This window comes from Balaenoptera physalus, assembly GCF_965194825.1.
Source record: "Balaenoptera physalus genome assembly, chromosome: 11".
NCBI lineage: Eukaryota > Metazoa > Chordata > Mammalia > Artiodactyla > Balaenopteridae > Balaenoptera > Balaenoptera physalus.
The window spans coordinates 72,297,212-72,314,361 of NC_138896.1; the positions used below are offsets into that span (position 1 = coordinate 72,297,212).

At 50.2% G+C, this 17,150-nt stretch overlaps 1 protein-coding gene across 4 annotated transcripts; it reads right to left on the reverse strand.

Annotated features, from left to right (window-relative positions):
• Positions 1 to 1,141: 1,141 nt before the first annotated feature.
• Positions 1,142 to 13,757, reverse strand: CDHR4 (cadherin related family member 4). 4 transcript variants are annotated; one of them, XM_082413644.1, is made up of 19 exons: positions 8,288 to 13,757; positions 7,751 to 7,935; positions 7,464 to 7,626; positions 7,302 to 7,384; positions 6,683 to 6,793; positions 5,941 to 6,044; positions 5,610 to 5,746; positions 5,146 to 5,329; positions 4,896 to 5,049; positions 4,556 to 4,649; positions 4,077 to 4,280; positions 3,857 to 3,996; positions 3,472 to 3,622; positions 3,171 to 3,391; positions 2,787 to 2,929; positions 2,242 to 2,298; positions 2,053 to 2,140; positions 1,796 to 1,823; positions 1,142 to 1,290 (listed from the first exon to the last, which is right to left on the reverse strand). In XM_082413644.1, the coding sequence occupies exons 1-19, from the start codon at positions 8,334 to 8,336 to the stop codon at positions 1,235 to 1,237; spliced, it is 2,352 nt and encodes a 783-aa protein (XP_082269770.1). In that variant the 5' UTR covers positions 8,337 to 13,757; the 3' UTR covers positions 1,142 to 1,234. The 4 variants fall into 4 exon arrangements, with proteins under 4 accessions (XP_082269770.1, XP_082269769.1, XP_082269767.1 ...); XM_082413643.1 differs by having other exon boundaries at positions 1,142 to 1,826; XM_082413641.1 differs by having other exon boundaries at positions 1,142 to 1,826; positions 3,472 to 3,996.
• Positions 13,758 to 17,150: the final 3,393 nt, after the last annotated feature.

Below are 17,150 nucleotides of genomic sequence, written 5' to 3' on the forward strand. Positions count from 1 at the left end.
GTCTTGGGAAGACTGTTACCCGCTATGCAGAGAACCTAGCCCTGGGCTTGGCATCTGATGCAGTCACACAGCCTGACCCACATCAAGTGCCTGGACTAGCTAGTTTTGTGACTATTGAGGCTTGGTTGCCCCACCTGTGGAATGAGGATAACAATCAAGCTCCTTAGAGATGAGGATTTAATAAGCCCTTAGAGCAGGGTAAAGTGCTCAGGAAAAATCCACCTGCAACCCCTTCCAGTAAGGGCCTGCTGTCAAGTTGCTGGCCCTGAGGCCAGTTCTAACACCCTCACTTTATTGGAAGCACCGTGAAACATATTTTTCCCACAGAAGGCACTCAGCTTCTTCCTCCACCTGGGGTACCATAACTGGCTCAGTAAGGGAGGTCCTCTGGTACCCTAAGATGGTTCAAGTCCACAGACTTGACAGAGGGGAGAAGATTGAGAGAACTTGGGGACACCACAGTAAAGGTAGCCTCCACCAAGACAGCAGGTCCTCTGGGAGAGCTGGCAGTAACCTGAGACCTGATGCCAGGCTGGGTATGGGGAGTTAGCTAGCACTGCACCCAACAGAACCCACCCTGCAGCAGGCTACTGTAGGCCACCTCGCCATGTGCAGCAGCTCAGCTCAGCACAGGGAGGACAGAGGGCCCTGGAACTAGAAGAAACAGATCAGGAGGAAATGGGAACACCTGCTCAAAAGGGGGCTACTCTCAGTCCCTCCATGGCCACCCATGCCACAGGGTGCTCAAGTCTGCACCAACCCTCACCTCAATGCAAAAGCTCCAGATCCTTTTCAAGAAAACCTCCACATACAGTCGGCAAACTGCCCTGGAAGTTGGTGGGGCTCTCAAACGAACAATGCCCTCCTTTCAGTGGGAAAAGGAAGCTCTTGGGCCCTTCCCATCTGCCAGAGCAGGTGTCCTCTGAGGGGACAGGCCAACTGGAGGCCCCCTCAGTCCCCCTCAGTCACTGGCAAGGATAACAGCTTCTTACATGTCAGAGCATTGTACAATGCCTTCTTAAAAGAAAAATAACCTTACTACTCCCACAGTGTTCCCACAAGACAGGGCATTCTCCAAGTGAGAACAAGGAAGCACAGATCTCAGAGCTTCTCCCACATGTAGGTTACAAGGCTAGGACTCTTCTGTTTGTAATTTTGTTTATTATTGAATCAACTTGAAAACACATAATCATGTGAAGAAGAAATTCCACAAATATGATGCAGCTTCTTGGCCTCAGAGCCAGCGCCGGGCTCCTGTGTGCGTGTTGAACAGGTAATCTCTGCCTGTACCTGAGCTCAGATGGTCAGGGGAGAGGGAGGGTACTGCTGGCTTCAGCAGAACTGCCTCCCTCCCCTAAGGGCAGGGAAAGGTATTCCAGGACCCTTGGTGTGACCCCCTCCCTTCTGCTTGATCTAGCTTGTCCCCTCCCTCCTTTCTCAGCACATCATTTGAGGTCTGGCTCAAATGCACAGGAAGCATCCATGGTTCCCCAAAACTGGACACCAGCTCCCCTAAGCCCAGTGCCAGATTACTCTGCTATAATTCATGGTGACAGTGGAGCATTTGGGGGCCTCTTCCCTCACCATCTTCCCCCCTTTCCCCCATGGGCAGGAACTAGATCAGGTTCCCCAGGTGACTGGCAAACACTGGCTGAGGGGTGAGTGGGGGTGAGAAGAGACCCTATTCAGGGAAACAGTAGATAGTGGATGCCTGGTGGGAGGCAGAGATATTGAAATGGGGTATGGAAAGAAAGTGGGCCCAAGTAGAGAATGGTTTGGAAAGAGCGGGACTCACGGGGGTCCTGTGCTCTGCCATCAAAATGCTGCTGAGGTGAAGAATGAGAGGGTGCAATGAGTTGAACCCTGCCCATGGGGAGCAGGTGGAGGCCTGCCCCCAGAAGGGTCAGGAGCCCACCTGCCTCCTCCATGCTGATGGTGCTGGTATGGGCCCTCCCACAGGGACAGCCATCCATGGGAAAGGGGGCAGGCTTGGCAGGGGAGCGCTCTGAAGCAGCCTCAGTGCCCACTGCACAGGATGGTAGGTTGACATACCAGGCTCATGACACTGCTGCGTGCCTGGGGTGTCTCCATCCTCGGTGCCTCCATGAACCTCTCAACGGACCCCTCAGTTCCCTGGATACTGGGGCAAAGTAGGAGCTGGAGTACAGGATAGGGCTCTGGGCCCCAGCCTGAGTTTAAGAGATGGACTTCCAGGCATAGAGGTATGCAAAGGAGGCTTACCTGTTTAGCAGTAGAGCCTGGGTTGATTTGCTTGGTGCCTGTAGCACCTGGGCCAACCTAAAATGCCAGGAGGAGGGACCAAGCAGTGAGAGCAGCAGACCTGCTGGCTCCAGAAACCAGCACCATTCATCTGCCCCTTTTATTGGGGATAGCCTATGTCTGTATGCAGTGCCCACATTGTTACTCCCACCTACCCCTGGGTTCAGTCCTGTGCTCACAAGAAACTCAGAGTCTTAGGGGAAGGTCAGGTTTCAAATGGAGGGCAGGGGTCAGAAATAGGGGTAAATGCCCAGTGCATGACAGACTCAGATTCTAAAGCCCTGGGCCTCGTCTCATTCCAAGACTGGGTTCTGCCAGCGGTGGAGACAACTTTCTCCCAGTGTATCTCTGCCTCTAACCTGATGACCACTGGAAGGAGGGCAGTCCTCCTGAATATCAGTTTGTCTGCTCATCAACTTGGGCAGTCTTGGGTAAAACCAGCTATCACAGATGCGATCCATTAGTGGGCTGGGGGGAGGCAGTCAGTACAGGGATAGCAACCCTACCCCCGCAGGAGCCTGCTGAGGAGCCAGCCCAGAGCCAAGAGGAGAAGCGCACTGGTCACTGTCAGCACCACCACAAACCAGGGCTCCGGCTGCCAGAAAGCCTCCGTGTCTGTCACAAGCAGGGGTGTCATCATTGAAGTCACCTGAAATGGGGCCACAGCTTCACCACTGCCCTGCCAAAATGCCCTGATCATCCAGCCTTCAAAACCCTCCAAGGGCTGGGCCACCCCACACCCCAGATTTCTCTTCTGTATTGCCAGGCTCTTTGCACTCAGCAGTTCCCTCCGAAATGCCTTCCCCCACTGTTCCACCTGGAAAACTAGGTCCCTGCATCCTCCAAGATCCTTTCTTCCCACCCACCAAGGGCCTGAGGACCCCCCTCACTGTGGCTCTGTGGGTGCTGGTGGCCACTGTGCTGGCCCTCCAGGGAACTAGATGCACAATGACAGTGGCTGTGGTGCTGAGGTGGGGGGTGGAGGGACCTGCATCGGCCACACGGATCAATAGCTCATAAGTATGGGGCTGCTCTGGCCAGGAGGGCCCCAACATGAGGTCGTTGTGCACCAGGACAGCTCCTTGCAGGCTGAATTGGCTCCGACTATTCCCTGAAAACAGAGTGGCAGAAGAAGGGGACCATTGCTGGCCTGCCTCTCCCCCACAGCCCAGTGGTCCCCTTGGCCCTCACCTCCCACAATGCTGTAGGAGAAAGCCAGGCGCTGTGGCTCTTGGGGCACCTGACATGACACCCTGGTCACCTCCATGCTGCGGCCCAGGTGAGTGTGGATGGTGAGCTCCTGAAATGGGGGCTCACACTCGGGGGCATGGTCGTTCACATCCTGCAGGCAGGTAGTCAGATCACCCACCCCCAAACCCCCAGGCCAGCCCCTCAGCCTCCTCCCACCACAGCCAGAACCTCGGTAACAGGCAACAGGTTCCAAAGCTTTCCACAATGAGGCCCCACCCCTCTCCAGCCAACCAGCGGAGGAACCTGAGGCAGAGTGGAAAAGCAGAAGGCCAGAGGGAGATATGAACTCTTTCCAATTCTTTCCAAGGCTTCGGGGCTCAATTACCTCAACCTCAATGGTAATGGTGCAAGAGCCTGAGCGGTGGCAGGTGGGGTCCTGGTCTTGGCTATGGTCAGTCAGCAGGACAGTGAGCCTGTGCAACTTCTGCAGCTCATAGTCCAAAGGCCCCAGGAGGCGAACCTCCCCTAGAAGGGGTGGCCACTGCCTCAGCTTGCAGAGTCAACTCTGGCTTCGCCCCTCCATCCCAGCCCTGGGGTGGGAGTACCGCTGAGACGGTCCACAGCAAAAGTGGCAGACCCGCCAGGGGTGGAGTACTCAATGCTGTCGTGCGGGTAATCCATGTCCTTGCCCACCACAGAGCCCAGAAGAGCGTGGGGCCCTGCATCCTCACGAACCCGGAATGTGCGTGGGACACAGGCTGGGGAGAACTCGTTGACAGGTGTCACCATCACCAGTACTGGCACCTCAGCTGGAAGCCATTTGGCAGTCAGGGAGCTGGCCTGGGTTGCCCAGCCCTGCCCTGGCAGCTTAAGGAGGTAGAGGCTCTGGAAGGAGGAAGGGCAATAGCCCTCCCCTGCCAAGGAGTCTCAGAGAGGAGAAATGTGCCTCTGCCAGGGGTCTTTGGTGGAGACAACCCTGCCCTATTGGTTTCCGAGGGAGGAGAGATGACCTCATCCTGAGGATAGGAAGAAGGGTATAGAAGAACCCGGTCCTGAATGTCCAGGTCTGGGCATGGTCACTCACTGGTCATCAGAGGCTGACCACTATCAAGCACCAGGATGGAAGCTGCATGATGAAAGCAGGCGCCAGGAGTGTCACAGTCCAGTGTGGCATTCACCTAGCCAGAGGGGCCAGAGGGTGACGCCCAGCCAAGGCCTGGGAGAGCCTTGAGCCACACTGGGCTGCCTCAGGCCAGGTTACTCACAGATAGCCTACCCTGACCCTCCGTTTTCCAGACTGTGAAGCAGGTTGGCTCCACCACCATCTCCTTCACCCTCATGGTCTCGGCTCCCGCAGACCATTGGCCCACCCCCCTTCCCGTCCAAGCACTCTGCACATGGGTCTGGGGTCGGGGACTGGGCACCTCCAGGACTCTGTCTTGAAGGCAGAGGCTGGCTGCGCCAGCAGGGCTGTGGAACAGCAGCTGGTAGTCCAGGGTGGAGCCAGGAGAGTCCGGGTCAGTGCAAGTGAAGGTATTCAGCACGGTGCCCACAGGCGTGGTCTCGGGGATTTGAGTCCTGGGAGCAGAGGGCAGGGCGGCAGGGCGGGAGCTGGGGCTGGGCGGCGAACCATGGCTCTACCCAATAGCCAAGGTAAGGCTCCCATATACTCACACCAGCAGCGCTGGTGTGCAGCGCGGGGGCCAGCGGTTGACCGACTGCACGTCCACCCTGAAATCAAGCTCGGCGCTGGCCCACGGCCGGAGCCGCTCAAAGGCCTTCACCCGCAGCCTAGTGACCGCGGCGTCTGGGGCTTGCGCCAGCTCCAGGGGCGAGGTTGTCCGGACCACTCCGTCGACTAGGCGGGTTGGGAGGGCGGGGGACGCAGAGTTCGGCCCCGCCCCCAGCTCAGTCCAGTTCCCACCCTCCCACGGATCCGCCGGCGGGGGAGGGCGCAGAGACTGACCACTTGGCCACCTCCTCCAAGGCTCGCTTCTAACTTCGGGCCCCCAAACGCGACCTCGCCCCAGTTTCTGCCTCGGCACCAGGCTCGTTTCTCAAGAGAGCGAGGAGGTAGTGCGGGTCGCTTCTAGACCAGCCGCAGAGGCATCCCCTTACCCGCCCTCCATGCCCCTCACCGCGTCCGATGGAGAAGAGCCGGCAGGGCACTGGGGAGAGGATTTCGTAGCGCACATTGAAGCCCCGGGCCTGGACCTGAACCACCTTACTTCCGGGGACCAGGTTCTCCGGGATGGTGATATTCTGGGATTGCTGCCTGGACCAAAATGGGGGCACTGGCTCCTACTTTCTCCCGCCACCCTGGCGGGGTCTGCGGCCCCCTCCCCTGGGTCTTCCGTGGTACAGGAGCCAGCTGGGGATGCTCCAGCAGCCCCACACCTTAACCCTACTCCTAATTCCCTGGGGCTAGGTCCTGCCTTCCCCACTGTTCCCAGGGTAGGGGAGCCTTACAGGAAGGAGACCTGGCTGGAGGGAGCAGGCAAAACTTTCACTGTCAGCATCCCACAGCAGCTTCGGCCTTGTCCAAAGGTCACCAGGATCTGAAGCTGGAAGACCTGCGGTGCACACAAAACAAGAAGGGAACCACGGTGTGTGTCTACCTGTATATCTGTGCCCAGTCGTCCCTTCAAATAGGCAGCGCCACCTCAGGACCTCCACAAGGAACCCCGACACTCACTCCTCCCTATGACCTGTCACTCTGTTGACAGATATTCCTTTGTGTCTCACTCTTCTGGGTCATAAGTCCTTTTCTTAGGATGCATACAGCCCCCAAAAGAGTAATATCTGAATCATTCACAATGTGAATTATCATCTTAGAGTTGCTAAGAGTCAGTCACTAAGACATGGAAGTTTTAAAGAAGGAACTTCTCTAACCTCCTCCAGACTACACTAGGCACTGTACCCAGAGCTTTCACTTCCTGTGTGACTGCTCAGAACTTTCTCCTTTCTGTAAGGGGCACCATGGGCTCCTGGAGCCAGGGATCCCTCTTCTTTCTAGAACTCCAGAGCCCAGCACAGAATCAGGCCAAGGTGGGAGTACAGCCAGCATGGGGCAGCAGGTACAGGTGTGGGCTATGTCTGGAAAAGGCAGCATGATTCAGGAGGTCAGGAACAAACAAACCTCCAGGAGGTAGTGGCTCTGCCCATTTTATGCCCAATTCACGGATATCTCCAGGTCCCAAGTCATGCTCACCTTCTGAGCCTGGCCTTTGAGGCCCTGGGATGGCGCCTGCAGCCAACCCTGCCCATTGATAGAGAAAGGTCCAGGGAAGTATGGCGGATCCTGGGCACTGGTGATGCTCGTCTGACAGGACAGAGATGCTGGAGGCCCCTTCCCCAACCCTCAGTGCCCCAAACATCCCTGTCAAAGTCCCCCAACAACCCAGCAGGTACCTGCCCACTCTCAACTCTCCCATACCCTGCCACTGCCACTCTAGCCTGGGCTCCCCCCAGCCCTGATCCTCAATCCTCTCTGCTTTTAAACTAATTATTTTGTTTTTAAACTAGATTTCTTTTGGGGATTGCAAAAATTATACAGAAATTTCACGGAGAATTCAGAACACACAGAAGAACTTTAAAGAAGAACTCAGCCCCTGAGATGTCCCTATGGGAACAATCATAGTCATTGGGGGGTGGGCAGCCCTCAGTGGCTCTCTCCAAGAATATGCATCATTGCTGAGGCTCAGCTGTAGACTAAAGAATCCTTCTGCAGGCTATGCTTGGCCAGACAGGGGCTGGGCTTGGTCTCCCCATCTCCCCCTGACCCTCCATCCTACCCCCCACCACCACCACTGCCCATGTTCAGGGCTCACCTGGGCTCCCTGGCCTGGGAGCAGCAGAGTGTACAGCCGGGTCCCAGGTGTGACAGTTTCTGGCACCTGAATGATTTCCCCAGCTGGCCAGAGGGGAGGTCATTGGGGGTTCTGTTCAGGTTATGCCTGCCCACACCCCCTGCCTGCTGTCCCTGGCCTCACCTGGGCTGGCAAATCGACCAGCACAATGGATACGACCAGGGTCCCGCTGCACATCCACAGAGAGTGGTCCCTCCATCACATGGTTGCCACACGTGAACCGCAGCTGCAGCTCATAGTGGTTCACTGTCAGGGCATCCAGCCGGGCCGAGCTGCTCAAGGTCATCTGTGGCAGGTGGGCAGTGCCATGTGGGGCCTAGAATCTCCATCCCCCTACGCCACCTCTGGCTTTGTGAATTTAGGGTCTGTCCTTGTTCCCCCATGGTCCCCAGTTGTGCCCATGACCCTACCTTGCCCACATAGATCCCCTGCCATCTAGTTAGGCTAGGTGGGTTGAAGAAGGTGGTGGGTGGCTGCACATGGAGCAACTCCAGGGTGGGTGTGTGTGAAGAGCAGTTGAAGGAGAAAGACTGAAGGATGGTGCCAGGTCCCTGGCTCTCAGAGACATTTATGAACCAGGGCAGGCAGTGGAGGTCTGTGAAGAAGAGACGATTCAGGCTGGAGGCCCCCATTCTCATGGAACCATATACACAATCAGAGTCCCTCCTTTCTGCCTTAGGGCCTGGCCACATCCTGGAGACAAGCAGCCAAAGTCCTTCCTTGTCCCCCACATCCAGCCATGGGTCAGCTCATTTCACAGACTGGGAGTGAGAACTTGGTCGAGGAAACAGCCAAGATAAGGAATGAGGGTCGGGGATACAGATCTTTGCCCTTTCCTGGCTCCCCCCAGCCCCTGTCCTCCATGGTAGCTTATCTGAGAGGGATCAGGACTCCACTGTGGAGTCAGGGGGTGAGAACTGGAGTTCCCCCACCCACCAGCTCCTCACCAGAGACAACCAGAGCAAGAAGAAGCACCAGGGGCCTGAGCAGCACCATAGTGGCCTGAAGATACAGACAGCAGAGGAGACTACAGAAAACCAGAAGTGATTGTCAGGCCCACCCCGTTGCCAGGTCAGTTGCTCAAACAAAGCTGGGCCTCCAAGATTCTAGCCCTGCCCAGCCCTGGTGACTGAGCTCTAGACTCTACAGTCATCAAGAGGCCTGGAAAACTCCATTTTTTCCACTGCTCCCAATGAATTCCCCTATTTATTACTAGAATTCAAAGGAGATGTGAGGGGAGAAGGATCAAGCTTCAGATAGGGAAACTGAGGCTCAAGGAAGTCTTGGTCATGCAGTCCTTGGAGACAGAGCAAGCACAGAACCCAGGAAAACTGGGCCCATGACCTGCTACCCCACAGAGTCTGAACTCCAGCTGCCCACTCCCATTAGAACATTATCTGCCTAGGGACTTCCCTGGTCGTTCAGCGGTTAAGAATCCACCTGCCAATGCAGGGGACACAGGTTCGATCCCTGGTCTGGGAAGATCCCACATGCCACGGAGCAACTAAGCCCGTGCACCACAACTACTAAGCCTGCGCTCTAGAGCCCATGAGCCACAACTACTGAGCCTGCATGCCACAACTACTGAAGCCCGCGCGCCTAGAGCCCGTGCTCCACAACAAGAGAAGCCACCGCAAAGCCTGTGCACTGCAACAAAGAGTAGCCCCCGCTCACCGCAGCAATGAAGACCCAACACAGCCAAAAAAAAAAAAAGAAAAAAAAAGAACATTATCTGCCTATAAAACCTGAGCCCAACCATCAACAAAATCTCTCAAAACCTGTGTACATTCAACAAACAAAAGGTATCCTTGGTGATAGAAATAAAAATGGTGGTTACTTTTGGGGATATCAACTGGAGGGGACAAAAAGTGGCCTCCTGGAGTGGCTGGTGATATTCTATATCTTGATCTGGGTGACAGTTGTACAGGTGTCTACAGATTTTAACATTTATAGTGCTGTACCTTTGAGAGTTGTCTGTTCACTTTATTTACATTATATGGCAGTGTTTAAAAGGTTGTCTGCACATGCCCTCTCCAGTTCTTCACCTCTCACTCTCTTTTCTACCCACTATAGTTGAGCTTGTCCCTCTCTCCATAAAAATGCCCTCGTTGGGGTCCTCAGAGACCTGCAAACTGCAGTTTATTCTCTACTCTCACCTCCTCGGCAGCATTTGATGCTTGCTCCCCTTGGCTCCTAAGTGCCCACACTCTCTCAGCTTCCTCCCACCTCTCTGGCTGCTCCTGCTCAGTTCCTCTGCTGGTTCTGCTTCATCTTTCCTACCTCCACCCAGTGGAGTGTTCCAGGGCTCAGTCCTGACTGCTGCCATCCTCTGTCCACCTTCCGCCTCACATCCAGGCACATGGCCTTAAACACCATCCACTCAGATTGGTTCAAGATGGTGGAGTTGAAGGACGTGCGCTCACTCCCTCTTGCGAGAGCACCAGAATCACAACTAACTGCTGAACAATCATCGACAGGAAGACACTGGAACTCACCAAAAAAGATACCCCACATCCAAAGACAAAGGAGAAGCCGCAGTGAGACAGTACGAGGGGCGCGATCACAATAAAATCAAATCCCATAACTGCAGGGTGGGTGACTCAAAAATGGGAGAACACTTATACCACAGGAGTCCACCCACTGGAGTGAAGGTTCTGAGCCCCACGTCAGGCTTCCCGACCTGGGGGTCCGGCAACAGGAGGAGGAATTCCTAGAGAATCAGACTTTGAAGGCTAGAGGGATTTGATTGCAGGACTTCGGCAGGACTGGGGGAAACAGAGACTCCACTCTTGGAGGGCACACACAAAGTAGTGTGCACATTGGGACCCAGGAGAAGGAGCAGTGACCCCATAGGAGACTGAACCAGACCTACCTGCTAGTGTTGGAGGGTCTCCTGCAGAGGCAGGGGGTGGCTGTGGCTCACCATGGGGACAAGGACACTGGCAGCAGAAGTTCTGGGAAGTACTCCTTGGTATGAGCCCTCCCACAGCCCGACATTAGCCCCACCAAAGAGCCAGGTAGGCTCCAGTGCTGGGTCACCTCAGGCCAAACAACCAACAGGGAGGAAACCCAGCCCCACCCATCAGCAGACAAGCAGATTAAAGTTTTACTGAGCCCTACTCAGCAGAGCAACACCCAGCTCTACCCACCACCAGTCCCTCCCATCAGGAAGCTTGCACAAGCCTCTTAGATAGCCTCATCCACCACAGGGCAGACAGCAGAAGCAAGAAGAACTACAATTCTGCAGCCTGTGGAAGGAAAACCACATTCACAGAAAGACAGACAAAATGAAAAGGCAGAGGACTTTGTACCAGATGAAGGAACAAGATAAAACCCCAGAAAAACAACTAAATGAAGTGGAGATAGGCAAACTTCCAGAAAAAGAATTCAGAATAATGACAGTGAAGATGATCCAGAACCTTGGAAAAAGAATGGAGGCAAAGATCGAGAAGATGCAAGAAATGTTTAACAAAGACCTAGAAGAATTAAAGAACAAACACCTAGAAGAATTAAAGAACAAAAACAAACAGAGATAAACAATACAATAACTGAAATGAAAAATACACTAAAAGGAATCAATAGCAGAATAACTGAGGCAGAAGAACGGATAAGTGACCTGGAAGACAGAATGGTGGAATTCACTGTTGTGGAACAGAATAAAGAAAAAAGAATGAGAAGAAATGAAGACAGCCTAAGAGACCTCTGCAACAACCTTAAATGCAACAACATTCGTATTATAGGGGTCCCAGAAGGAGAAGAGAGAGAGAAAGGACCTGAGAAAATATCTGAAGAGATTACAGTTGAAAACTTCCCTAACATGGGAAAGGAAATAGCAACCCATGTCCAGGAAGCACAGAGAGTCCCAGGCAGGATAAACCCAAGGAGAAACATGCCGAGACACATAGTAATCAAACTGGCAAAAATTAAAGACAAAGAAAAATTATTGAAAGCAGCAAGGGAAAAATGACAATAACATACAAGGGAACTCCCATAAGGTTAACAGCTGATTTCTCAGCAGAAACTCTACAAGCCAGAAGGGACTGGCATGATATACTTAAAGTGATGAAAGGGAAGAACCTACAACCAAGATCACTCTGCCCGGCAAGGATCTCATTCAGATTCGATGGAGAAATCAAAAGCTTTACAGACAAGCAAAAACTAAGAGAATTCAGCACCACCAAACCAGCTCTACAACAAATGCTAAAGGAACTTCTCTACGTGGGAAACACAAGAGAAGAAAAGAACCTACAAAAACAAACCCAAAACAACTAAGAAAATGGTAATAGGAACATACATATCAATAATTCCCTTAAACGTGAATGGATTAAATGCTCCAACCAAAAGACACAGGCTTCCTAAATGGATACAAAAACAAGACCCATATATATGCTGTCTGCAAGAGACCCACTTCAGACCTAGGGACACATACAGACTGAAAGCAAAGGGATGGAAAAAGATATTCCATGCAAATGGAAATCAAAAGAGAGCTGGAGTAGCCATACTCTTATCACATAAAATAGACTTAAAAATAAAGACTGTTTCAAGAGACAAGGAAGGACACTACATAATGATCAAGGGGTCAATCCAAACAGAAGATATAACAATTATAAATATATATGCACCCAACATAGGAGCACTTCAGTACATAAGGCAACTGCTAACAGCTATGAAAGACAAAATCGACAGTAACACAATAATAGTGGGGGACTTTAACACCTCACTTACACGAATGGACAGATCATCCAGACAGAAAATTAATAAGGAAACACAAGCTTTAAATGACACAATAGACCAGATAGATTTAATTGATATTCATAGGACATTCCATCCCAAAACAGCAGATTACACTTTCTTCTCAAGTGCACATGGAACATTCTCCAGGATAGATCACATCTTGGGTCACAAATCGAGCCTCAGTAAATTTAAGAAAATTGAAATCACATCAAGCATCTTTTCTGACCACAACACTACAAGATTAGAAATCAGTTACAGGGGAAAAAATATAAAAAACACAAACACATGGAGGCTAAACAATACATTACTAAATAACCAAGAGATCACTGAAGAAATCAAAGAGGAAATCAAAAAATACCTAGGCACAAATTACAACAAAAACACGATGATCCAAAACCTACGGGATGCAGCAAAAGCAGTTCTAAGAGGGAAGTTTATAGCAATACAAGCCTACCTCAAGAAACAAGAAAAATCTCAAATAAACAATCTAACCTTACACCTAAAGGAACTACAGAAAGAAGAACAAACAAAACCCAAAGTTAGTAGAAGGAAAGAAATCATAAAGATCAGAGCAGAAATAAATGAAATAGAAACAAAGAAAACAATAGCAAAGATCAATAAAACTAAAAGCTGGTTCTTTGAGAAGATAAACAAAATTGATAAACCATTAGCCAGACTCATCAAGAATAAGAGGGAGAGGACTCAAATCAATAAAATCAGAAATGAAAAAGGAGAAGTTACAACAGACACCACAGAAATACAAAGCATCCTAAGAGACTACTACAAGCAACTCTATGCCAATAAAATGGACAACCTGGAAGAAATGGACAAATTCTTAGAAAGGTATAACCTTCCAAGACTGAACCAGGAAGAAATAGAAAATATGAACAGACCAATCACAAGTAATGAAATTGAAACTGTGATTAAAAATCTTCCAACAAACAAAAGTCCAGGACCCGATGGCTTCACAGGTGAATTCTATCAAACATTTAGAGAAGAGCTAACACCCATCCTTCTCAAACTCTTCCAAAAAATTGCAGAGGAAGGAACACTCCCAAACTCATTCTACGAGGCCACCATCACCCTGATACCAAAACCAGACAAAGATACTACAAAAAAAGAAAATTACAGACCAATATCACTGATGAGTATAGATGCAAAAATCCTCAACAAAATACTAGCAAACAGAATCCAACAACACATTAAAAGGATCATACACCACGATCAAGTGGGATTTACCCCAGGGATGCAAGGGTTCTTCAATATACGCAAATCAATCAATGGGATACACCATATTAACAAATTGAAGAAGAAAAACCATATGATCATCTCAATAGATGCGGAAAAAGCTTTTGACAAAATTCAACACCCATTTATGATAAAAACTCTCCAGAAAGTGGGCATAGAGGGAACCTACCTCAACATAATAAAGGTCATATATGACAGACCCACAGCAAACATCATTCTCAACGGTGAAAAACTGAAAGCATTTCCTCTAAGATCAGGAACAAGACAAGGATGTCCACTCTCACCACTATTATTCAACATAGTTTTGGAAGTCCTAGCCATGGCAATCAGAGAAGAAAAAGGAATACAAATTGGAAAAGAAGAAGTAAAACTGTCACTGTTTGCAGATGACATGATACTATACCTACAGAATCCTAAAGATGCCACCAGAAAACTACTAGAGCTGATCAAGGAATTTGGTAAAGCTGCAGGATACAAAATTAATGCACAGAAATCTCTTGCATTCCTATACACTAACAATGAAAGATCAGAAAGAGAAATTAAGGAAACAATCCCATTCACCATTGCAACAAAAAGAATAAAATACCTAGGAATAAACCTACCTAAGGAGGTAAAAACCTGTACTCAGAAAACTATAAGACACTGATGAAAGAAATCAAAGATGACACAAACAGAGGGGGAGATATACCATGTTCTTGGATTGGAAGAATCAATATTGTGAAAATGACTATACTACCCAAAGCAATCTACAGATTCAATGCAATCCCTATCAAATTACCAGTGGCATTTTTTACAGAACTAGAACAAAAAAATGTTAAAATTTGTATGAGACACAAAAGACCCCAATTAGCCAAAGCAGTCTTGAGGGAAAAAAACGGAGCTGGAGGAATCAGACTCCCTGACTTCAGACTACACTACAAAGCTACAGTAATCAAGACAATATGGTACTGGCATAAAAACAGAAATATAGATCAATGGAACAGCATAGAAAGCCCAGACATAAACCGATTCACCAATGGTCAACTAATCTATGACAAAGGAGGCAAGGATATACAATGGAGAAAAGACAGTCTCTTCAATAAGTGGTGCTGGGAAAACCGGACAGCTACATGTAAAAGAATGAAATTAGAACACTCCCTAACACCATACACAAAAATAAACTCAAAATGGATTAGAGACCTAAATGTAAGACCGGACACTATAAAACTCTTAGAGGAAAACATAGGAAGAACACTCTTTGACATAAATCACAGCAAGATCTTTTTTCATCCACCTCCTAGAGTAATGGAAATACAAACAAAAATAAACAAATGGGACCTAATGAAACTTCAAAGCTTTTGCAAAGCAAAGGAAACCATAAACAAAATGAAAAGACAACCCTCAGAATGGGAGAAAATATTTGCAAACGAATCAATGGACAAAGGATTAATCTCCAAAATATATAAACAGCTCATGCAGCTCAATATTAAAAAAACAAACAACCCAATCAAAAACTGGGCAGAAGACCTAAATAGATATTTCTCCAAAGAAGACATACAGATGGCCAAGAAGCACATGAAAAGCTGCTCAATGTCACTAATTATTAGAGAAATGCAAATCAAAACTACAATGAGGTATCACCTCACACCAGTTAGAATGGGCATCATCAGAAAATCTACAAACAACAAATGCTGGAGAGGGTGTGGAGAAAAGGGAACCCTCTTGCACTGTTGGTGGGAATGTAAATTGGTACAGCCACTATGGAGAACAGTATGGAGGTTCCTTAAAAAACTAAAAATATAATTACCATATGACCCAGCAATCCCACTCCTGGGCATCTACCCAGAGAAAGCCATAATTCAAAAAGACACATGCACCCCAATGTTCATTGCAGCACCATTTACAATAGCCAGGTCATGGAAGCAACCTAAATGCCCATCGACAGATGAATGGATAAAGATGATGTGGTACATACATACAACGGAATACTACTCAGCCATAAAAAGGAATGAAATTGGGTCATTTGTAGAGACATGGATGGATCTAGAGACTCTCATACGGAGTGAAGTAAGTCAGAAAGAGAAAAACAAATATCGTATATTAACGCATATATGGGGAACCTTGAAAAATGGTACAGATGAACCAGTTTGCAGGGCAGAAATAGAGACACAGATGTAGAGAACAAACATATGGACACCAAGGGGGGAAAGTGGTGGGGTGGGGTGGGGGGGTGGGATGAATTGGGAGATTGGGATTGACATATGTACACTAATATGTATAAAATAGATAATAAGAACCTGCTGTATAAAAAAATAAATAAAATTAAATTAAAAAAAAATAAGTGAAAATAAAAATAAAAGCATTGCTTACTTGATGATTTCTTTTTTGGAAAAAAAACAAAAAACAAAAACCATCCACTCGCTTTGCCTCCCAGATCCAAAGCTTCAGTCCTGATCTCTCTCCCAGGCAGCAGAGTCACACACCCAGTGGCTGACTCCGCATCCCCTCTTGGATGCCTAACAGGCATCTTAAGGGTCACATGTCCACAAATGATCATTTGATTTTCGTCTCCAAGCCCACTCTTCTCCAGTCTTGCTTGGATTGATTCATGGCCATTCCATCCAATCAGTTGTTCAGGCCAGAAATCTAGGAGTCATGCTTCATGCTTCTCTTTCTCTTCCCATACTCATGCATCAGCAAGGCTTGATTTTTAACTCCAAAACATTCCCCCAAGGGACCCCCTTCTTTGCAGCCCAGGTGATGCTCAAAAGCCCCCATTGCTCCCCATCACACCAAGAACAAAACCCCTTATTCCTTTCTAAGACTGCTAGGAGCCTGGTTTTGCTGACCTCTTCACTCCCCCAACTACTACCATCAGAGATATCTAGGTCTTCTTTATGTTATGCCCTGTCTAGCTCCTGTCCTCTCAGGGCCTTTAACTGGCTGATCCCCCCACCTAGAATGACCCTCTTCTTGATCTCCCCTTGATGGCTCATCCAGATCCCATACAGAATGCCACCTCCCCTGAGAGTCCCCTCTCCCAAGCTGGCCCGTCGCCCTCATTCCCTGGTATTTTTCTGTCTACTGACTTGTCTAGTTTGTCTCCAGTTAGTCTGTGTCCTTGAACCTAGCCTCCGACTATGGAGCGGCCTCAGGGAAGGCTCTGACCATTTGGGTCAGAGAGCCCCGCCGTGACCCCCTGTACTCAGCCCGCATGTGGTCTGGGGCAGAGGGGATGCGGGTGTCGCCTCGGGAATCGCAGCTAACCAGGCGCTGCCCACTAGAGGGCAGCCCTGCTTAGCTAGGCCGAGACGAGGGGCAGATAGGGCGGGGTCTGGGCCTTGGCCGAGGCTCCTCCCCGGTGCTGCAAAGAGGTTCTGCGCTCCCGGAGTCCTCTGAGGGGCCGGACCCCTCCCATGACTTCCAGGGACTGTCAAGGCCGGCTCCAGGAGCGGATTCAGTGGGTCGAACCGCGAGTGGGCCACATCAGTGCCGAATCCGACGATTGGGGGCGCTCTGCCCGCTCAAGGGCGCAGCCGGGGAACCCGCGCGGGAGGGACCACAACTCTATCCTGGGAAAAATGGGGAAGCTGAGGCTACCGCAGGGCAGCGACTTGTCCTGGGTCATGCAGCGAACCCGGAGTCAGCTCAACGGCCCGGGACTTTGGGTAGTCAGGGGCCGGACGCGGCCCAGCTTCCAGCTATAGTCCTGCCCCTCCCCCCAGAGCTGCTGTGGAGTGGGTAGTGGGCGTCCGGCTCACCCACCCGGCAGAGTCCGGGGGCGGGGCCACATCAGCCTCGCCCCAGCCCCATTGGCTGCGGCGCTAGGGGCGGGGCGGGGCTGCCAGA

Excerpts from the sequence above, each read along its gene's own strand:
- CDHR4 (XM_082413641.1), bottom strand. The coding sequence starts at position 8,336 with ATGGTGCTGCTCAGGCCCCTGGTGCTTCTTCTTGCTCTGGTTGTCTCT. Across the intron at positions 7,936-8,287 it reads TCTTGCTCTGGTTGTCTCTG|ACCTCCACTGCCTGCCCTGG; the intron begins GTGAGGAGCTGG and ends TCTTCTTCACAG. Across the intron at positions 6,794-7,301 it reads TCCCAGGCCAGGGAGCCCAG|ACGAGCATCACCAGTGCCCA; the intron begins GTGAGCCCTGAA and ends CTGTCCTGTCAG.